General features: G+C 43.3%; 1 protein-coding gene across 2 annotated transcripts in view; it reads right to left on the reverse strand.

Moving 5' to 3' along the window:
• The window catches only part of ADCY5 (adenylate cyclase 5), a 171,545-nt gene extending 156,509 nt beyond the window's left edge, over nucleotides 1–15,036 (reverse strand). The window contains exons 1-2 of one of the 2 annotated variants that reach the window (XM_033162718.1): nucleotides 13,948–15,036; nucleotides 12,581–13,445 (exon numbers count right to left, since the gene is read on the reverse strand). In XM_033162718.1, coding sequence (XP_033018609.1) covers nucleotides 12,581–13,445; nucleotides 13,948–14,039 — 957 coding nt within the window. In that variant the 5' untranslated portion in view covers nucleotides 14,040–15,036. Of the gene's footprint in view, nucleotides 1–12,580; nucleotides 13,682–13,947 lie in introns of those variants that run through there. The other variant, XM_033162711.1, reaches the window with a different exon arrangement.
• Between the last annotated feature and the right edge of the window lie 8,616 nt (nucleotides 15,037–23,652).

Here is a 23,652-nt window from a genome sequence, read left to right on the forward strand (position 1 = left end):
CAAATTTTACATTACAGAGGAGTTCAACACTTCTCTATGATTTCAGGCACTCTTGCAGGTTTCAGAAGTTTGTGGGGTGAGCCAAAGAATTCCCATTGTCTTTTGCAAGAAGAAAGAAGTCATGTGCCAACTAAAAACCATGGCAGACAGATCTGCAAGGGTGGCAAAAAATAAAATAAAAATTAAACAGAGGGGGAAATTACTTTACTAAAAACTGCCTTGCTCCTTGAAGACAATATAGAATATTGATACAAAAGTTGGGTGCCACCCCCACTCTCTGCAAGACTCCGTGGGGGTCCAGGCACTCACTCAGGATCTATGTTCCTTTGGAGAATTGAGACACAGTGAAGACTGTTGTAGCTTTAAAACAATACAGTATGGTTTTTTCACCTTCAGTCTGCATGGAGGGAGTCCAAATCTTACAGCATGGTCATTTCAGTGCGGCTTGTCCCCCACAGCAGTGCAACCCTGGAGCAGTGGCGAAGCTGCATGCTCTGGCGGGGGGGGGGGGTAAGAGGGGGCAGAGGCATGGCTGGCGTGCGTCCTGGGGGTGTGGTGCGCAGTTTGCGGGGGCATGGCACCCAGCGCGGTGGGGGTTGCATGGCATGTGTCCGGGGGGTGGCCGCGATGGTACCCCCCCTCCCTGATGGTGCCAGGGTGGTGCACTCCCCCCGCCCCGCCAGTGCCCTGTAGTAAATGGAATCTCTCCCAGCCAGCCTGCCCACTCCTTCCCCCCTTCTTCCCAACACACCTTACTAAAGACTTTCTTTGCCTGACAATTCCAACCCACACCCCACCATCATGGCAGCCTCTGCCAGCCTCTCAGGTGGGCCATCAATCCCTTTTGTCATGTTAATGCCTCTATCCCAGGTAAAGCCATGGGCTTGGAAAGAAATCTTAGCCTATACTTTTCCACTGACCTCCAATCTTCCCACCAATACAGTGGTACATCAGGTTACAGGTGCGTCAGGTTACAGATTCCGCTAACCCATAAATAATGCTTCAGGTTAAGAACTTTGCTTCAGGATAATAACAGCGCAGTGGCAGCGGAAGGTCCCATGAGCTAAAGTGGTGCTTCAGGTTAAGAACAGACATCCAGAATGAATTAAGTTCTTAACCTGAGGTACCACTGTACTTCAAATAATCAAAATCCTACTGATTATTAATTTATAGGGTTCAGGTGTGTCCACCCCAAAATCTATAATATTAACAATCACTGGGATTCGGAGCAGAGTGTTAGCTGATATTAATGCACAGGAGAATCCTAGGGGAAAACTATGACAAGATACTCAGGATCCAGATTGCAATAATTTTAATTTCCCCCCTTCTCCAATGTTTGAACTACAACTCCCATCAGGCCCAACCAGCATGGCCAAAATGGCCATGGATGATCGTGTTTTAGACCAACAACAGCCAAAGGGCCACAGATTCCCATTCCTGCTTTAAGGGGAAAACCCACACCTTAAAAGTTGAGTCTGGGAAGAAAATGGTAACTAATAAAGACGCTTTAAGCTGATCATATACTGCCTATTAAAACTTCTACCCAACAATAGATGGGCATGGCATTTTGGATCAGCTGATGTTTCTGGAATTTATTCAGTTGGTAGAGCATTGCTTAAATTGCTTTAAGGAGTTCATTAGATTACTGTAAGGTAAGATCTGTCCAAAAATAAAAGCTAAAATAATAGCAAATACTATTTTGGAAAAACCACCACCACTGAGCTAAGAGAACTAGTAATTTCTGCAATACAGCGCACTGTACAAGCACTAAACTTTTGACTAGTTACTCCAAAACAAACAAAGACAGTGTCACAGGCTGTTTTATTACTACTTCCTTTGAATTACAGCAATAACCAGAAAGACACAGAATTTACATTAATCTTAAAATGAAAAATAAATGGTCATACATATTATCAGCACTCAGTCCTGTGGAGCTTGTGACATATTGCATTTATTTATATATTTTACCTGCCTTCACTTGCAACGTCAGGGTGGATTACAGCATATACCAGTATTTAAAAATAAATAGAGCATTTGTTCCCTGCAAAAAAGGCTCCCATACTGGCTTTCATACAGTCATTTAAAAGTAGGCAGCTCTTGCCCATAGCTTACAGTTAACAATGTTGTAAGAATATCAAGGTCACACACACACACACACACACACACACACACACATATATATATATATATATATGTTCATAAGCGTGCCAAGCAAAACAAGGCCACATGTCTGAAGCAGCACAGGAAGACAGGCCTCACACCATTTTTACTCCTGACACCATTTTGACTCTCAAAACTGACCAAATGTTTACCAAATGTTTCTCTGCAAGGAGGGAGGGGGTGAGGGAATCTTCCCATTGTCTCAGAAATTAAGTAATCACCACCTCAAAGGAATGGCCTGGTTGAAAGGCAATCAGATAAGACTTTATCATATAAAGTGGCAGGCAGGAGAAAAACAAACTTTTCAGTTTTCTGTTGAAATTTGTTGAAGACCGCCTTTTTTGTGACATATGTATGATTTCAAATTTCTATATAAGGGGAGGCGCTCCTTTGTTCTAGGTCTTTTCCCTGCTCTCTGGTGTGTGGGAAAAACACCCTGTTACAACAGCTTTAATAAAGACTTTGCTTCTCAATCTTCTCTGGTTGGCCTCTGTTATATTCTCCTACCGATGGAGAACCTGCAAAGGATTTTACAAGGGCTCTTGTGTACCCCATAAGGGAATAAGAGCAGATTTTTGTTTATTACAACAACAACAACAACAACATGCAAGGGAACAGGGGAAAGGGGGGTCAAACTCAGGCATAAATTCTTAAACCGTAATAAACAACCCCACCCCTAACACCTAAACAATATCCGTGCACCAGCATTAATTAGCCATTCAACATAAAGAGTTCTCTGTAGACCTGTACACTGCCTTCCCATGTGCATTTTAACGTTTTGCAGAGGATGATGTCTAAAAAGAAGTCTAGAAAAAAGATGTGAACGTGCCAGCATGAGTTGTTCTCTTTTCTCCTATAGGGAAAAGATTTGATCTGAATGTTATTATAAACTGACCATGCATGAAGGGGCAGATGAAGAGTAACGGCTTCCTAGATTTTTGGACCTATTTTACAAATAACTTTTGGGGTAGCCCACATTTTTGCTCTCCTGGTCTTTCATACAACCTTTAGCTGACATTGGCTTTCCTCCATGGTTATTTTACTCCCTGTCCCACCAGCACCTTCCCTGAAGGCATGATGGCTTCAGTGCAGGGTGGTGGATCCAGCTTTACATACTAAGCGAGGCACAGGGCTTTGGGAAGCAGGCCTGAGACTCTGGCAGGTCCTAGAACCCTCTCACCTCCTCCTCAAAGCTGGGAAAGTGCTAACTAGGTTTTGGAAAGGCACTTTGCTTAGCTGGCTTTGGAAAGGCAGCACAAGGACCGGGGATGGGGGCATCAAGTGTTTCTGAGGGCCACGAAAAGAGGCCTAGAGGGCTGCATGTGGCTCTTGGATCACATGTTCGATTATCGTGACTTAGTGTTTTTGGAAGATGGAGAGTGGGTCTGTGCTTTTTGCATTTCATCAGGCAAGCTTGTCTGCTTCCAGGAGAGGCCTTAAATAGGCTACAAACAGGCTCACATAGCAACAATATAAGAAAAATGTAGCCATTTTTTTATTTATTCCAATCATAATGGATAAGCCACCACAATTCTGATACATTGATACCTTGGGTTAATATTTTACAAATTTGCAATCTTTTAAAACTCATTACTCACCAAAGATCTCAAGTCTCTCTCAACCTAAAGGAAATACAGTATATACACTCCTCAAGTAACTTTTCCTATCTTGTTTCAATATGTTGCTTTTCTGCCTCTATCTAGTGCGGAGATGTCCAACAGGTTTTGGTAGATCGTAGTCGATTGCTGGCTCCCTTTTCTTAGCGGTGTTAAAATAGAATCCTGCCTCGCCCCATTGCCCCGTGCTCCATTGCTGCACGATCAGCAGAACGGAAGGAGTTTTTGCAGTGAGGCTGATTGTTTCATTAACGACAATTAGGTGATCGACTTTCCCCCTTTCTACCTAAAAAAGCTCAACAACTTTGCCTTGAACCACCCCAAGGGACCTTCCTCCCTAAAAAAGCTCAGCTCAACAACTTTGGCCTGAAACCCCCCCCCCCCAAAGGGTAGTTCACTGCCATTTTTTAATTCTGTGAGTAGATTGCCGTCTCATAGGAGTTGGCTGTCCCTGATGTAGTGACATATTCTCACTGTTCTTGCTCATAAATTAGCTGGACTGCAGGGAAAGTGTTAAAATGATGTTTGCTTTCTTATATTTCACTTTTAATCTGTGATCTACCTTAAGCAGCTAACAGCTATAGCCTCAATGTAATAATTTCATCTGTTGTATTATAAGCATTTTAATCTAATGCATTGTTTATTTTGAATCATGCTTTCACTGTTTTAAATAGGTATCTACAATATTTCACCACTTGTCCGTTATATTTAGGGGGTACTCTCATTTTCCTACTCATATTGAAATATTGCCCGTCAGTGAGGCCAAACTTAGATTCACAAAATGTTTAGGGGAATGAGTACCCTTGCTTCCTCCCAGAAAAAAAGCACTGTACAGTATTTAAGAAATGTTAAGCTCTCTTTTAGTCGTGGCTCTGGCTTTTGGTCACTGTCCATATTCCCAATGGAGCAAATTAATACAGACTGAATTAAAAAAACGATTTTTCACAATGCATTGTGGAGAGCCAGGGTCTGAATCATTCCCTTCAGGTTCTGCAGTTGCAGTCAGCAAAAGTAGGGCATCTGTAATGCCCTGGGGAATTGCCGTATATAACTGATGGACTGTATTTGGCTTGGTGGGTCACAAATTGCACACAAGTCCCTATATGGAAAATATGAAGTCTTGTATTTTTTAAGATAATAAAAAAATGAACTATCACTTAAAAAGGGAATCTGCAGTTCTAACCATTTATTTTCTCCTTTTTTAAAAAAAGGCTTAATTCTTTGACCATTTGCTGAATAATTCTATAGAATCTCATAATATGCCACTTCTCAACTTGTCTATATACATGCAGAGGCTCGTGGCACATTCACACATGTCACTACTCGATGCTGCAGCCATTAAGTGACCAACATTCATACGCAAAAACTTTGCAGATGCAGATGCAGATACAAGACATGACACCACAGAAGACAAGCTGGCCTAGATTCTCATGAACTTGTTAACATAGACCAGTTTTAGCACATCATCAGTACTGCAACCAAGAAGTCCACCTGTTTGATAACTGGTCTAGTCTACAATGTTCAAATAAAATCTCCTGCATTAATTGCATGCCAAGCACAGTTAATGGAAGGCACTCAAGAAACCGTTGTTGCACTGACCAAGACAAGAAAAAAAACATTCCAGAAATGTTCCAGCTTTATAAAAAGACCCAAACAAGCTACAAATGATAACAAGTTTAAAGTCACTCCCAATTTACAAAGTAAAATAAAAAGGCAAATTATACTTGTTAGCTTAACTCATTTAAGCAATGCCCTGATGACCAAAGTGCACATTCCCCAAACAGCTGTATTGCTTCCCTCTGCCCTCGGTACTCTTATCCCAGCTATAATTTTCTCTATTACTGCTTGAAGAGCTAACTATACCTAATACAGGTTCAAGAAAAAATAGCCTTGTTTGAGATGCAGCAATAAACCAATTATTAAAGTTTACAGTAAATTGCTAATAAATAACAGACAATAACTTTCTTGCAACTGAAGTCTGAAAGCTACAGTAACTTATTTTTTATTACTACTACATTTACTTATTATTCCCATGGAACTAAAAAAACTAGGCACCATGCAAAACATTTTAAAAGGTAACCTCAATCCACAGGCTAACAGCTCAATGCAGAAATGGTAAGAAATTGGAAAATAAGATGTAAAAATGAGAAAAATAGAGGCCAAAGAGATCTTAACAGATACGGCTTATGTTTCACTTACTTATGCAAAAACAAAACAAAAACCAGTACCCATCAAGAGTGTCCATTTGGACAATGAAGCTCACATGTTTTTGTGTTTGCATGCAAAGCTAAACCAAAGTTTCATGTTATATGCAGAAATCATTGGGCTTGTGTGTTCCCCCTCCCACACAGCTATAAAGAAGAGATCAAAAGCATATACTTCCATTCTCAATTAACTGATTTGGAATTATGTATGAACCCAGATAAACTGTAACCAATCTAAACTGTAGATAAACCAAACATGCCAACTTCGTGCCATGGTTAATAATCATGAATTGTTCAGATAAGGCATAGTTAAAACACGAACTGTAGCTCCTGGTCTGAACAAAATGACAAACAGCAATTATTTGAAAATGGAAATGGCTATGCTGGAGGAGGAGGAAGGGCACAAGCTCACATGCATAATATTTAATTATGATTTAGCATGACATCTGAACCAATGTCACCCATTCTAGATGTGCCATCTTTTTCAGTGTCAGATTCTGGGATGATCTAGAATGCATTTTACCATTGCTCTGCATCTGGCAGTTAATCAAAAGGTTGGTGGTTTGTGTCCACCCAGGGATGGCAGTGGGCAGTATTCCTGCATTGCAGGAGGTTGAACTAGATGACAGCTGGGGTCCCTCCCAACTCTTTGGTTCTATGATCTGTGCCCTAGTCATCAAATTCAAAGAGCACAAGCTATTCTGCAGTGAGCTTGCAGAAACAAGCTCATTTTATGTGATGGTGAGAATGACATTCATAAGACTTTGGTATCTATACTTGCCCTTTATAAACAGATTTTTAAGATATCATTTATCCATTCAGATATAGAATGATGTTCCCTTTTAATGACTTGCCAAGTGAACAATGCTTCAGTGTCTCAATTAATTTGGGTCAGTTTTCAGTGAGCATGTCCGCTTGGCCGGGGTGGGGGGGTGGGAAGGCTGGGTTCAAAGGACAATATAATTACCAAGTATTTAAAGAATTAACTTGGCAAAATGCTAACAGAGAGTGAAAGACGTGCTAACTGCAAAGGTTAATCAACAGTTGTGAAATAATGAAATTAATATGCCTTGAAGCAGAGGTGGCTAACCTCTCTCAGGGCTCCATTAAGGGCTGGCTATTCCTCCACGGATCACATGACAAAAACGTGCACACACTCATGCAGGCACACATTCCGCAGATAGGGGACAGATAAACACTTTACATACATAGACACAGAGACATTGCTGGGGATAGCAGAGAGACGCAGCAAAGACACTGTTCTGGGGGAAGAAAGCCCAGGTTGCACAACTACGATTTTTGTTTTAAACTATACAAAAAATTAGAAGACAAAGATCAGCTATTAAATGCGGTTGTGGGTTTTACTACTGAGCAAGAGATCACAATGAAGAATATGTGTAGACCACCAGATAGAAGGAAGCCCTCATTCCTATCTGATAAAACCACGATCCAATTAAAAAGACAGGCTGTAGTTAACCAGAGACAAATAGGTGATTAACTGACAATATTCAGATGGTCTGCTGAATGCCAACTCTAGAGCTTTTCTTGCCACAGTTAATAGTAGACACTAAATTAAGTTCAGTTCAACATTTCTAAAATAAGGCACACCATGACACTTCTATTTCTGTAACATAGCACCACAGACTGTTCCCCCGACACACATATTTTAAAGACAGGAACTTCAATTCTGGCATGCTGATTGCCAATACGGTGCCCAAGGGCACCAGTGTGCTCATCAGTACTTAAGACACTCACAAAAGTCCTAATTAAATATTGGTTCAAAAAGCCACAAATGCTTTTCCTGCTCAGTTCCTGTTTGCACTACCTCAGCTTCTTCTGCATTGAATATGCCCCCTTAAAAATGCCACATTTTATTGGGTGCCAAGATTGAGCTTACCATCCATTCTGAACAGGGGAGAGGTACGAAGAGTTTTTCTCTGTGAGCAGGTGTAACAGTGGCAATATAGATCTCCCCCCACCGTCCCAACACATAGATGGGGCAACAGATGCTCACAGCATACTTTCTGTCTTTTTATGCTCTTTTAGGTGTGGCAGTCATTTTGTATTATGCCATGACCCCACAGCAGCCATTTTAGAACTGGCACCCATTGCACTCTCTCAAAAGTCCACCTGTGCCCTCTAGCCCAAAAAGGTTGGCGACCTCTGGCCTACAGCATAAAAAGACAATTCAAGTGAGACAGAAACCAGATTTTTGGCTCCTAATCAGCAAAAATAGACAGGCAGTATGAAGTGTCCATGAACCATGGTTATTCTGCAACACTACAATCCAATTAGATCTTATTCAACAAGCAGCAACTTGATGAGATGCTTGTCTGCAATGTCAGTTGATGTTTCACTGGAAAGAACAGGCAGCTTCACTCTCCCCCAAAACAGAGACAAGCTTTCTTGGAGGGAAATGTATGTGTGAGTGATGTACCACTTACAGATTGCATGTGGCACATGTGAACTCTCATACATGCTTCCATCCATTCACGCAGGGACAAGCAGGCTATTATCACACCCATAGTAAAGCTACTCAGCATACTATTGGATCAAATATGTTTAATTAATGCAAGCCTGTAGGGTGAAGAGTTACCACATGTAGCTTGTTCTCAGACTTCAAGGTCAGAGAGCGTTAAAATAGAGTATTGTTGTGACACAGCTGCTGTTAAAAGGTCTAAACAGCTGGGAGCCTAGCTTGGATCAGAGAATAATTATAAAACAAAGACACATGATGGTGCAGCTGTTTGAAAACTATGTTATCAGGACTCTGCTGGGGGGGAAAGGGCTAGAATAAAAACCCAAGGGGTGGGGAAGCAGCAAAAGTACAGTTGCTATGACTCTCTAACTACACCTTATTCTAGGTCACCAACGGCTAATATTAGGTTAATGTCAATTCCTATACCGCACAAAAAAAGCATATAGCCATACCACAGAAACCTATGTGCAAGCAAGTAGTGCCTTCATATTTTGCATTTACCCTGGAACAGAGCGATGTGTGTGGTGCATTTTAGTTTTCAGTGAACTATATATTGGCACCATCCTTCAAGATGCATGCCTAGATACTTCAGCGCTGCACCAAAAATAATCTTGGCATAAAAAAACTAACAATACAAGAGCCTGTTAAGCTTTGAATCTGCCTCATACACATTAACATGGAATACAATCCAGTCATATTCAAGAATAGACCCATGGAAATTAATGGCCGTGACTAACTTAGGACCATTAATGTAAATGGGGTTGATTACCACCCATTGTATTCCAATAAAATTCTGTGGAGCAGCAAACAATGAGAAGGTAGAAAAAGATGAAATGTTTAGTGCTGCCACTGAGCTTTCACCTAAAGTGAACTTTGAAGTGAACTTGGGAGATTCTTCCTGAAGTAAAAACATGCAGTGTTTCCCTCCTTATATTTATGTTATTACAATGACACTCTAGATTCTTGGGGACATGGTAGATTTAGATAATAAAGAAAGAGTGAAAATAAAAAGCTTGATGCAAATGTTTCTAACTTTAGAGGTCTTTGTAAATGTTGTGTAATCAGAGTATCTTAAAAGAAGGGGCACACACACACACACACACCTGTTCTAGATATAACCATTGATTGAAATAAAGCCACAGCTATTAGCCACTCACAGTGCAATCCTATGCATGTCTTCCCATTGATTTCAACGGGCCTTACTGTGTAAAAAGGATTGCAGCATCAGCCATTAGTTTCACTACTGATCAATAGCAATATAACCCCTCAACAAGCAACTTATCAATAAGGATTTCATTAGGAAAGAATGAAACGAAGACCAAAAATAGCAGCAGCTGAAAGGCATGAAAATAATTTGATTTACTTGGCTTTTATCCATCTCCATGTTTTTTAAAATCCACAAACCAGAAAGAAAATGAAAGGAAATGTATGCATCAGTGGGGCAGTGTCAAAGAAAAATTAGATTTCCATGGCAACAAGCTACAGCCTAGGTAACAAAAACGCCTGCTAACAGTTGTGAGGCAGTTGCCGATATGGATTTTTTAGTATCAGATGGCTCTAAATATAAGCTCTTGCCTACAGCCTTAACGCACAACAGATATCGTTACAAACCGTTTTTGTGTGTGTGGGAAAAAAATCAACTTAGATTTGAAGACATGTTCCATAGCATGAACCTGACTAATAAAAAGTTCACTAAATTATAGCACAGATGGCTCACATTTTCATAGTTATAAATTGCAGGTTATTGCTGGCTAGCAACACTTATTTTTACACAGCAAGTTTCAAGCATTTCACATACTTCTTATACATTGGGCAGGTTCACAGGTAACATCAAAATGTAGTATGTCATTAAAAAAGTGAGTCTTAGCTTACATCAGGGGTCAGCAAACTTTTTTAGCAGAGGGCCGGTCCACTGTTCCTCAGACCTTGTGGGGGGCCAGACTATAATTTTTTTGGGGGGGAGGGTGAATGAATTCCTATGCCCCACAAATAACCCAGAGATGCATTTTAAATAAAAGAGCACATTCTACTTATGTAAAAACATGCTGATTCCCGGACCGCCCGCGGGCCAGATTTAGAAGGCGACTGGGCCGCATCCGGCCCCAGGGCCTTAGTTTGCCTACCCGTGGCTTATATAGTCCCTTGTCCTTTCTCTTTATGCAATGGCATAGCAACCCCCGCTGGGAAGCCACCACCATTATTGGGCTTTTTTGGAATAAATCACCAAAACTTCCGTAGCTGACGTTTTGAGGGACAGGCAGTGGCTTCGCCCCCCCCCCCCTGCAGTGCCTGAGACACCCACCAAACGCCATGTCTACCTACAGCCCCACCCCTGTGCTGCCCAGCGAGCTCCCTGAGCCCCTCCTTTCCTTCACTATGCATTTGGATAAACTTATTTTCCTCCTATTCAGAACAGTTTGTCATTACATCCATCAAACGATGGTTTCTTACTCTGGTTCAGAAGGTCACCGTAGTTTACCACTTTATATGTTAGTACAAACTATGTTTGTACTAAATGAGGAAGTAAATAAAAGAGTGCCAGTTATCCAGGAACTTTACAACAATCCTCTGAGGTAGTCAAGTATTATAATTCTTAAATTGCTGATGGGTGAGGGCCACAGCTGTGAGATTAGCAGCTTGTTTAAAGTTTCATAATGAGTTCATAACTGAGGTGAGATTTGAACCAAAGATCTGATGGCTTGCAGCTACTGCTTTTAGCTATGATCTTGTAAGAAATCTGGATGTGCCTGTTCAATGTCAATGAATGATAGGTATGGGAAGATTTTACATGTTCTCTTTAGGTGATGGAGGCAAAATAAAACAATCCCAAATTGCTTAAGCCAGCAATTCCTAAAGTAATCGATATATAAACACACAGTACATGTCTTTGTTGGGATCCTCAACTATGTAGCACAAGGGTCTTCCAATTTTCTACCCAGAGATTCCACACACACCCCGTCCCCCATGGGTGGTTCTTACCAAAATATTTGTAAACCAGTTACTTTATCTATACAATTGTGATTGAATGCTAATAAATCATAGGTGAATAAATACTCCGCAAATAAAGCAGTATTCAGCAAAATATAACATAATCAAGTCATGTTTAAGGAGAAATTTCACAGTATATTTCTCACAGGATACTTTGAATTTTTTTGCACCCAAGGCAGTGAATATGTATGCAGGTCCTGGTATGCAGATTTCAAATGTTACTGCCTCAGGACAATGCATCCAACCAATGTATTATTGAGTACAGCATTTTAAATATTAACTCTCATGTCCTTTTGTAGTTGTGTGTGTAGAGTCAATACTGCAACAGGGTAATCTTAACACCTGCTTCCTAACTTTATGAAGTGAATGCCTACCCATCACAACAGCACACAACTTTTAAAGTGAAAATAGTATTCTTAAAGCTACAAGCAACCCACATGTGCACATGCACTTCCACACAGAAACTGCTATTTTTACTAAACAGAAAGACAACCCTGGTGTACTTGGTTGCTGAAAATAATTCTGAAGCTTTGGCATGTAGCATATTTAAACAGAAGTTTTTCTTTCTTTCCCAACCATTGCAGAGGCAGGAATTTCAGGTTCAATGCAAAAATGCATTATCCAAAAAATGTCATTTCTGACAATGGTGCATTGCAATGCAACTTTTTTGACCCATAGTAAATAGTAAGGGTACCTTCCCATGCCGCTTTAATTGCTACAAAGCAGATAAGTAGCTAGACTATTGTAATCTATCTTCAGCAATAAGAAGCTAAATTTTGCAGCAAGTTAGGAAATCCTTATTTCTACTTCTCTGTGATTTCTGGTGAAATCAGTCCTGAATTTCAGGCACATAACAGTAAATATATTTTTAACATTTGTATTTTCAAGGCAAACAATATTATTCAGTGTGAAGCCATGAAAAACACTGGGAATGAAACTCAGGTGATTACAGGGATTGTCATCATTAATAACTGCTTCACACTTCGGGGCAATCAATAAATCAAGTCCCCACAATAATAGCTAGTAGCTGCATAATTCCTGGGGAAACAACTACCGTATTTCCCAAACTGAACTAAGTCCAAATCTGTACTAGCAACCAGAAGCCGTGAAAGCATCCAAAAACCCAGCCTTACCTGTTTCAATAAGAATTTGTCTTCTGCATTGACTTTGAGAGAAATGGCCAGATGGATGGCAGACAGCACCACACCACTGATGACCGCGGCCCTCATCCTGACTGGCAGCAAGGTGTAGATGCTGTAGATGAAAAAGATAGTCCACCAGATGCCCTCCGAGGCACTTCGGGGCTGCATCAGCAAGCAGCCAACCACTTGCACAGCCAACACCACCAGAATGACAGAGTAGCACATGAGCCACATGTGGTCCTGGTGGAAATCATTACGATTGCAGATGGCACCCAGAGCCACCATAAGCAGGATGGCCAAGGACAGCACCACCACATAGGGCACCTGATAGTAGCCGTGAACGGTGTGGAAGAGCAGCATGACCAGGCATACTAAAACCAACACTGCCATCAGCATGGTCAGGCTGCTCTGATTAAGACGGAAAAAGTAGCGCTGGTAGAGGTGCTCCAGTTTCTCCGACTGAAACTTTTTCGACCTGAAGATCTGCAGCAAGCTACCACAGCAGCTGCCCATGGAGAAGACCATCTCAGACCGCCCTTCGCCATCCAGTTCTTCCTCCTCCTCCAACTCATCGATCTTGGCTTTAATCCGCTTCTCCTCTAGCCCCAGTTCCACACAGCGTGGATGCACCTCACCCTGCTCCACACCATAGCGCCTAGGACTCATGGCAAGTGATGGATCTCCTGCACTGCGAGAGTGCTGGCTCTTGTCAACCCCATGATCCTGCCAGGCAGACTTGGACCTGAAGCTCATCATCCTGCAGCCACTCACCCCGTGGTTCCTGCTGCTCGGTGACCCGTAGTCTTCATCACTTCTCCACCTGCTTTCCATACGGGAAGATTTTTTTACTGAGGCCCTGGTAGAAAGAGGATAGGAATAGCCATTGGCTCTGGAGTCAGCCTCTCCCCAGGCAGAACGATGCTGTTCCGCACCTCCACCCCTGGGCACAGCAGGAGCTGCAAACCCCGGAGGGCTCACACTGTTGGAGCGGGACATGCCCTGCCAAGGCAGAAGAGAAGGGGGAGGGATTGTGGGGCAAGTTATAAAGGAGTAGGAGGGAAAGAAATAAAATCACAAGGAATCCCACTCATAGCAATGCTTCTGAGCGGTTTCTCTCACCCTATGGTGGAAGGTGCAGTGGAGGAAAGACAAGTGTGTGTGCGCACACACACACGTTAGTCCTGGCCAAGTCCAAATAAAACAAAGTTCTCAGTGATAAAGGAATTCAAACCCTTAAGGTGACTGGTTTGCCAGCCAGCTCAATTCCCCTTCCCTCCAGAGGCTGCTGGGAATAGGAAAAAAAAATTCAACCAGAATTTAAAGAGATCCACTGAGAGCTGGGAGGCAAGTTCCCCTACCTATGGAAGGCTGCCCCTCTGGTGAGGATTCCCACTCTGTCATTTTCACAAGTCCCCAGTGCTTTGGCCATTTGTTGAAACAAGACTTCCATGCATAGAAAAGCAAATGTGATGGAGGCAGCTGGGTTTTTGTTTTCTCCAGCACCTTAAGCAAAGACCACCTTCCAGGCGAAATGCATCATCAGGAAAAAAGCCACCACGATAATTCCTCTCAGTGTGAGGTCACGGCGATCCTGCCGCCGCAAAAAGGACATGCGGTCAGAAAGGTCCTAAAGAGGCTGCATATTTCAGTCGCTGATAACGCTCTCCTGGAAGCGGAGCCAAACAACTCAGTACCGTCATTCTTAATTTTGCCCCGCGGGCAACTGCTTATTTGTTGGTCATCTAGAGAGGTGGTGCAGAGGGCAGCCACAGCAGCAGCGCTGGAGGCGTTGGAAAGCCGGATGGGTCATTGTTTGATCCCTCCTATTTAAGGATGGTGGCCCTACAAATTGGCTTGGAGAACCACAAACAAGCAAGCCTCCCAGACGCCCCTCTTCCCAAGCTCTTCCTTCTCAAGGCGAACACGACATTGCTGCAATGGGGAAGGGATGGCATACAGCAGCAGCAGCAGCAGCCCCCGAAGCCTCGAGTTAAATGTATTTATTGGAAGCTCTCGACTCAAATCGGAGACTGGAGTGCCGGAGGCATCATCCTTTTTCCTGCTCGAATGAACCAAATGGGTGGGATTGCTGAGGCTGCTGGGACGGCAGTGCTGCTTGCCCTTGGGATGGCACATGGGAGGAGAAAAAAATGTATAAAAACAAACAAGATCTACGGAGTGATTCAAATCAAGGGCAGCGGGGAAGAGGTGGGGGAGGGGAAGAGGAGGCGCAGGTGGGAGATCTGAAGAGGAGAGATTCCTGCGTCTAGATCATCTCTCCAGCGAACAGATCCATGGAGGGAGTCCTCCGCCAAAAAGCCGACGTTGCAACTGCTGCCTCCGTGCGAGGATGCGCTGTCTCCACTGCAGGGGCCAGCAACAAGCAGCACGGCTCGCTCTCCCGCTGAAGCAGTGATGCAAAATACAAAAACAAAGCGGGGGGGGGGGGACGGGACCCACAGCACCACATAAATTTTTCAACAACGAGGGGAGGGGATGGAAAAAGACCCGCCGAGGCAGACTCCGTACTGCTTATGCACATTCCACCAGCCTCCTCTTCCTCCTCCTCCTCCTGCTCCTGCTGCTGCTGTTGCTTCTACTGGGTCTCAATTTATCGGCGTGCGGTGTGAAGGGCTAGGGAGGGGGCAGCCTTCTGTGCCCCTTGCAGCCAGCCAGAAGAGTGGCCCCCAGCTCATTGCAAATAGAAACGGCACCTCCCGTGAAGAGTCACCGCCTCGGCCTCTCCTAGCAGATAACAGGACCGGCTCTCCTCAGCGAAGCTGCAGCAGCAGCGGCGGCTGCCTCACCCGGCCCGGCCCGGCGCTCGCTCCCTCACACGCTCCTCTTTGCAGGAGAGAGGCAACCCGCCCCTTTCAAAACCAGGCTTTGTACGGCCCCTCTTCCACCGAAGCTACTGGCCGGCATGGCTCCGCCTCACGCTCGGCCCCATTGGCTACAGCACGGGCTCCAGGGAGCTGGGCGGCTGAATCGGCTTCCCTTCCAATAGGCTGCCCTGTTAGGAGGAGGGAGGGCGGGGAATGTTGGAAGCCGCGGCTGCAGCTGGCATCTGCAAAAAAAATCACAGTCAGATAAATAATTAAAGAATGGCCGTCTCCCGAGCGGGGGGGGGCGCCCTCCTCCGGTGTAGTTTTAACTCCTTCGGGGTATTGCCGCTGAGCCGGATCTAGAGGAAAGCGCCCCCATCACAGCAGGGCGGAATAGGAATCACTTGCCTAATACGCTGATTGTATTATTTCTGTGCCTGGAAGCGCTAGAATATCCACCTAGACCGAATGAAAAGCAACCTGCGTGGATAAACATACAAAGTTCCCTTTTACTGAATCAGACCACTACTAGCCCAGTATTGCCTACTCTGACTGGCAGCTGCGGTTCTTGGGCATTTCACAGCGCATGCTACCTCCTGTTGTTGTTTTTTTAGCTGGAGAGCCAGAGGAGTTGTTTGTTCTAGTCAAACTTCAAATCTCTTTCAAGATTTGGCCAGTCCCATATAGAGACAGGGAAATAAATTTGCATCAAGCATCCCCAGCACCATCTACAATTTAGCTTTATTATTATTATTGCCTCCTGCTATCCCAATATCCAAGTGGTGTGAGTCTAGGGGTTTCAGGGTTCCTATTTCCTTTTGGAAATGAGGCACAGCTGAGACTGGGGTGTCTTTATGATATATGTTTTATTTACAGCTATATACAACCTGAGCCTGCCATGGAGGGGCTAATAGCATTCACACCCTAAGAGAGTCCTGTTTATCCCATAGCCTCCACAGCTTTGGATTCAAATGACACCAGCCATGGCTCGCCTTCTCTGTTTCCAACTTTCTTCCCAGCCAACTGCAATCCTAAAACTCAACCCTGCTCTCTCTGCAAACTCTTTCCCAGATGAAAGAGGGGCTCATACCCATCTGCAAAGTATTTGCTTTGTGAATTGCTCATTCCCTCAGGCAATTTCCTGAACACAGGCAGGACCGGTGCTAGGGCTTCTTGCGCCCTAGGCGAACCACCTTCTGGCACCCCCTGCCCCCCCCCGCCAAAGCCTGCTTTAGCGGGAGGTGGGGGTGGTGGAGAGGCAAGCAGCAGTTTCTCTGCTGTAGCAGAGAAGCTGCTGCTCGCCCGTCCCGCCCAAGCCTGGCCAGCGCCTCCTCCATTTTGGCGCCCTAGGCAATTGCCTAGTTCGCCTAAATGGACGCGCCGGCCCCGAACACAGGAAAGTGGTATGGCCTGTATTTTAACAATTTCTTAAATCCAGCGTCTGACCACCAGTTTTAACACTCTAACATTAGATAAATTCTAACACTGAGACTCAGGATTGGAGAAAATCAGTCTACATCCCAATCCCAAAGAAGGGCAGTGCCAAAGAATGCTCCAGCTACCACACAATTGCGCTCATTTCACACGCTAGCAAGGTTATGCTTAAAATTCTACAAGGCAGGCTTAAGCAGTATGTGGACTGAGAACTCCCAGAAGTGCAAGCTGGATTTCGAAGGGGCAGAGGAACCAGAGACCAAATTGAAAACATGCGCTGGATTATGGAGAAAGCTAGAGAGTTCCACAAAAACATCTACTTCTGCTTCATTGACTACGCAAAAGCATTTGACTGTGTCGACCACAGCAAACTATGGCAAGTTCTTAAAGAAATGGGAGTGCCGGATCACCTCATTTGACTCCTAAGAAATCTCTATGTGGGACAAGAAGCTACAGTTAGAACTGGATATGGAACAACTGATTGGTTCGAAATTGGGAAAGGAGTACGACAAGGCTGTATATTGTCTCCCTGCTTATTTAACTTATATGCAGAATTCATCATGCGAAAGGCTGGACTGGATGAATCCCAAGCCGGAATTAAGATAGCCAGCAGAAACATCAACAACCTCAGATATGCTGATGACACAACCTTGATGGCAGAAAGTGAGGAGGAATTAAAGAACCTTTTAATGAGGGTGAAAGAGGAGAGCGCAAAATATGGTCTGAAGCTCAACATCAAAAAAACTAAGATCATGGCCGCTGGTCCCATCACCTCCTGGCAAATAGAAGGGGAAGAAATGGAGGCAGTGAGAGATTTCACTTTCTTGGGTTCCATGATCACTGCAGATGGTGACAGCAGTCACGAAATTAGAAGACGCCTGCTTCTTGGGAGAAAAGCAATGACAAACCTAGACAGCATCTTAAAAAGCAGAGACATTACCTTGCCGACAAAGGTCCGTATAGTTAAAGCTATGGTTTTACCAGTAGTAATGTATGGAAGTGAGAGCTTGACCATAAAGAAGGCTGATCGCCGTAGAATTGATGCTTTTGAATTATGGTGCTGGAGGAGACTCTTGAGAGTCCCATGGACTGCAAGAAGATCAAACCTATCCATTCTTAAAGAAATCAGCCCTGAGTGCTCACTGGAAGGACAGATCCTGAAGTTGAGGCTCCAGTACTTTGGCCACCTCATGAGAAGAGAAGACTCCCTAGAAAAGACCCTGATGTTGGGAAAGATGGAGGGCACAAGGAGAAGGGGACGACAGAGGATGAGATGGTTGGACAGTGTTCTCAAAGCGACTAGCATGAGTTTGGCCAAACTGCAGGAGGCAGTGAAAGATAGGCGTGCCTGGCGTGCTCTGGTCCATGGGGTCACGAAGAGTTGTTCACAACTGAACAACAACAACGCACAATTCATAATAATAATAATAATAAGAGTTACAACATTTAGGGCATTTGGATAAATTATTTGGATAGGATTGTCTGCTTATGTTTTGTGCTTTGAAAAATATTTCAGTGAGCTCTGTTGATGTCAGAGTATAATGATCCAAGTTTGAGGCCTTGGGCTTATGCTCCATTTAAGGTCTGTTTAGCAGAACCTGCTTGGTGAAAGAAAAATACAACAATTGCTTTTAATATTTTTAGACAAGGCTTGGATAAGATAAATTAATTTTGATTTGTCTGGGAGACAACAGACTCTGAATGGTTGGAGGTTCTGGAAAGTTAACTGTCAATCTGATGATTTTCAGTGAGGAATGCCAATTGGGAAAGGCAGTGTGGGAAGACAGCTGAAGAGGGAAGTGAGAGGCAGAGAAAACTGAGGTGAACATGGATAATGGAGGCCTGAGTTTTAAGCTATTTATCACAAGTGTTTAGGCTAAAATGCTCCTTGTATAAAGGTCATATGTGAAGATGACTACACAAGTGCTGCTGTTTGTTAAAGTCAGCTTAACTGTCCAAGCTCCCAGAAGTAAAAATGGATGAGATTTTGGGTCAGTCAGAAGTGGATTATCCCGAGTAGCTGGACCAGAGTGTGGGGGAATTTAGCTTAGATAGATAGATACTTTATTGTCATTGTACATAGTACAATGAAATTGAATGCCATCCTGCATTTACAGCCACACATACATACACACACATACCATCCATCACGACTCCCCAAGATCATATCATTTGGTTACAGCATTTAAAATAGTTATAGTTCTTGGATAAAAACTGTTTTTTAGTCTATTTGTTCTTGATTTTATTGTTCTGTATCTCTTGCCTGAAGGCAACCGTGCAAACAGACTATGTCCAGGATGAGATGAATCCTGTAAAAGCCACTTAGATGGTGTAGTCAGCTACATTTAAAAACATTAAAGACTCCAATGTAAATATCAGTATTCTCTTATGTACATAATTTCCCTTAAATAACTATCCTTAATCTTTCATCCTTTCTCCAATGTTTGTGCCCATCACACATCTGGACCTATTATACCAAACTACAAGGCTTTAAAGGTATTCTAAGAGAATGGACGCGGGTGGCGCTGTGGGTTAAACCACAGAGCCTAGGGTTTGCTGATCAAAAGGTTGGCGGTTCAAATCCCTGTGACAGGGTGAGCTCCCATTGCTCGGTCCCAGCTCCTGCCCACCTAGCAGTTCAAAAGCATGTCAAAGTGCAAGTAGATAAATAGGTACCGCTCCAGTGCGAAGGTAAACAGCGTTTCCGTGCACTGCTCTGGTTCGCCAGAAGCGGCTTTGTCATGCTGGCCACATGACCCGGAAGCTGTATGCTGGCTTCCTCAGCCAGTAACACAAGATGAGCGCTGCAACCCCAGAGTCAGACACGACTGGACCTAATGGTCAGGGGTCCCTTTACCTTTAGAGAATGGTGGCAATGGAAATGGGTCACATTGTCACCGAGGAAGGCAGGGAGTTTCATAGCAATAAAACTGATACAGTAAACTGAGAAGTGTCAGCTAATAAGGAATGCCATCATCCTAATTAGTAGTATTGTCAGCATTCTGATAAATAGCATTTTCTTTTCTTGCCCCTTCCACAAAAGTTAACCAAACACCTGGAAGAGATAGAGTAGTGGTGTTAAGAGTGTCAGACCAGGAATGAGGAAATCCATGTTAAAATCCGGGCCAGTGTATGAATCTACCTGCCCACCCCTTTCCCACCCACCCAGCATGCTCTGCATGGCTGCAGATGTAGCAGAGGCTCCATCACTCCATTCCACATAGTGACCGTGGTTAGGATTACATCCTAAGACATTGCTGCAGCACCTAGAGGATATACCGGTACATTTTGCAAAGTAAAACCAAGTAAATGTGGCTTTAGCTATTTGTTTCTTTTATTTATACTAATTAAGTTCTTGCATCAGCTGTTTAAGCATACATGGAATGTTCTCATGTTTATATTAGTATCTTTAACATGCTGACCAATTAAAATATGACCAATTAATCAGGCAGCAATTTTATAATGTATTAGATTTTACTACTTTTAAAAATTACATTTCACAGAGGAAAATGACTTTTCCAAGACAATGCCTCCTACAACACATGCATGAATCACCTAAAAAGCAAAGAAAATGTACTTTCTGCTTCAGAACGGTTGTCTTATCTGCAAATTTAATTGACTAACAGAGTAGTGGGGGAACAGGACGGGCATGGGAAGAAACAAAAGTATAGGATCTGAAGATGTGCAGTGAGTCATGGGACAGAAAAAAGAGCAGTGATATTTTTCCTTTCTTCTTCCACCCCCTTCTTCAGGTCTTTCTTTTTACAATTTCCTATCATTGGAAATGAGTTGTTAGGTTTTTTTTTCATTTTTATATATAAAACAGATTATAAACTGCCCCTCACATAAATATCAGGGTGGTATATAACAAAATTTCCAGAAGCATAAAATCCCATAAAAAATACAGAATAATTGCAAGAATCACTGGCTTATCTTAAAAAGTTTAAACCACTGAATATGCCTGTTAACACAAACAAAAAGTCTTATAGAGATGTCTGAAAGTTGGCAGAGAGGATACCGGTACTTGCCAAATCTGTCAAGAAAGAGCATTTCACATCATGGGAAAATGGGCACACTTGGCCCGATCTGCCCCTGGCATGCCCCCTTTTTGTCTCTAGCCATGTTGCAGCAGTTGAGGGGAAGGAATAACTACAACATTTGGGAGTGAACAGTTAGTCAGGTGTAACTGAGTCTGCCTCGTCTGCATGAAAAATCGAAAATTCTTTCTAGTAGCACCTTAGAGACCAACTGAGTTTGTTCCTGGTATGAGCTTTCGTGTGCATGCACACTTCTTCAGATACACTGAAACAGAAGTCACCAGATCCTTAAATATAGTGGGGGAGTGGGGAGGGGTATTACTCAGAAGGGTGGTGGGAATGGGTGATAGGCTGATAAGTGTGGAAAACCTGTTGATGACTCTAAACGGCTGCAATTAGTCTTGCAGGGAAAGGCAAGGGGTGAGATGGTTAAAGATGGCTTTGTTATGTATAATGAGATAAGAATCCAATGTCTTTGTTCAAACCAGGTTTCTCCATGGTTTTAAGTTTGGTGATTAGTTGCAATTCAGCCACTTCTCTTTCCAGTCTATTTCTGAAATTTCTTTGTATTAAGACAGCTACTTTGAGATCTTTTATAGAATGTCCTGGGAGATTGAAGTGTTCTCCTACTGGTTTCTCTGTCTTGTGATTCCTGATATCAGATTTATGTCCATTTATCCTTTGGCGTAGGGTTTGGCCTGTTTGTCCAATATAGAGAGCTGAAGGGCACTGTTGGCATTTGATTGCATACATAATGTTGGAAGATGAGCAATTAAATAGTCCTGAGATGGTGTGTTTGATGTTGTTGGGACCAGTAATGGTGTTATCCGGGTTTATGTGGCAGCAAAGTTGGCATCTGGGTTTATTGCAGGCTCTGGTACCAGTGTCCATGTTGAGTCCTGTTTTTGTATTATTGTGGGTGAGGAGCTGTTTGAGATTGGGTGGCTGTTTGTATGCGATGAAGGGTCTTCCTCCCAGAGCTTGAGAAAGAGAACTGTCATTGTCTAGGAGAGGTTGTAGATCTCTGATGATGCGTTGTACTGTTTTAACTTGGGAGCTGTATGTGATGACTAGTGGTGTTCTGTTATTTTCTTTTTTGGGTCTGTCTTGCAGCAAGTTCTCTCTGGGTATCAGTCTGGCTCTGTCGATCTGTTGTTTAACTTCATCAGGTGGATATTTTAGTTCTAAAAAGGTTTGCTGTAGATCTCTTAGGTGAGAGTCTCTGTCTGTAGAGTTGGAACAGATGCGGCTGTAACGTAGGGCCTGGCTATATACAATGGATTGTTTGGTATGTTTGGGATGGTAGCTAGAAGCATGTAGATATGTTTGTCGGTCAGTTGGTTTACGGTATAAGGTGGTGTCTATGTGTCCATCCTGTATTTTTATAGTAGTGTCCAAAAAGTGTATTTCTTGCATAGATTGGTTCATAGTTAGGTTGATGGTGGGGTGAAAGTCATTGAATGTCTTGTGGAAGGTGTCCAGGGTCTGTTGACCATGTGTCCAGATAATAAAAATATCATCAATGTAACGCAGGTACAAGAGAGGTTTGAGTGGGTAGGAGTTTAGGAAACGTTGTTCTAAATCTGCCATGAAGATGTTGGCATACTGTGGGGCCATGCGGGTGCCCATTGCTGTGCCGTTGATCTGAAGGAACAGGTCCTCACCAAATTTGAAGTTGTTGTGGGTAAGGACAAAATGACAGAGTTTCGTAGCAAAGTCTGCTGTGGTTTTATCTGAAATGGTGTTCCTTATAGCTTGTAAACCATCGTTGTGTGGGATGTTGGTATACAGAGATTCCACATCCATAGTGACTAGAATAGTATTGTTAGGAAGGTTATTCAAAGATTGTATTTTTCTCAGAAAATCTGTGGTGTCACGTACGTAGCTGGGAGCACTGATGGCATATGGTTTCAGAACAGAGTCCATATAACCGGAAACCCCCACTGTAATGGTGCCAATACCTGAGATGATGGGGCGTCCTGGATTTCCTGGTTTGTGTATTTTGGGTAGAAGATAGAAAGTTCCTGGTCGAGGTTCTGCTGGTGTGTTCATGAGGATCTGTTCTTGGATGTGTGGGGGTAGCTCCTTAACAATCTTGTTCAGTTCTTTTTTGTATTCTTCCTCCTGATGGACGCAATACCACACTAGATCTGTACATCGATTGCTTCCGCCGCAGAATCCAAACAGATGTGACCAGAAAACACCATCGCTTACAACAAAATCTAAACCATGCTGAAAGGAGAGCCATAGATAATCTCAGGAACAACCCAGACATTATAATTAAAGAGGCGGACAAGGGTGGAGCTGTTGTCATCATGAACAAAACTGATTACATCCAGGAGGCTCACAGACAACTTTCCAATACCACCTTTTACATAAAATTGGACTCAGACCCCACGGAAGAATACAAAAAAGAACTGAACAAGATTGTTAAGGAGCTACCCCCACACATCCAAGAACAGATCCTCATGAACACACCAGCAGAACCTCGACCAGGAACTTTCTATCTTCTACCCAAAATACACAAACCAGGAAATCCAGGACGCCCCATCATCTCAGGTATTGGCACCATTACAGTGGGGGTTTCCGGTTATATGGACTCTGTTCTGAAACCATATGCCATCAGTGCTCCCAGCTACGTACGTGACACCACAGATTTTCTGAGAAAAATACAATCTTTGAATAACCTTCCTAACAATACTATTCTAGTCACTATGGATGTGGAATCTCTGTATACCAACATCCCACACAACGATGGTTTACAAGC

The sequence above is a fragment of the Lacerta agilis genome, chromosome 1 (assembly GCF_009819535.1).
Source record: "Lacerta agilis isolate rLacAgi1 chromosome 1, rLacAgi1.pri, whole genome shotgun sequence".
Classification (NCBI taxonomy): domain Eukaryota; kingdom Metazoa; phylum Chordata; class Lepidosauria; order Squamata; family Lacertidae; genus Lacerta; species Lacerta agilis.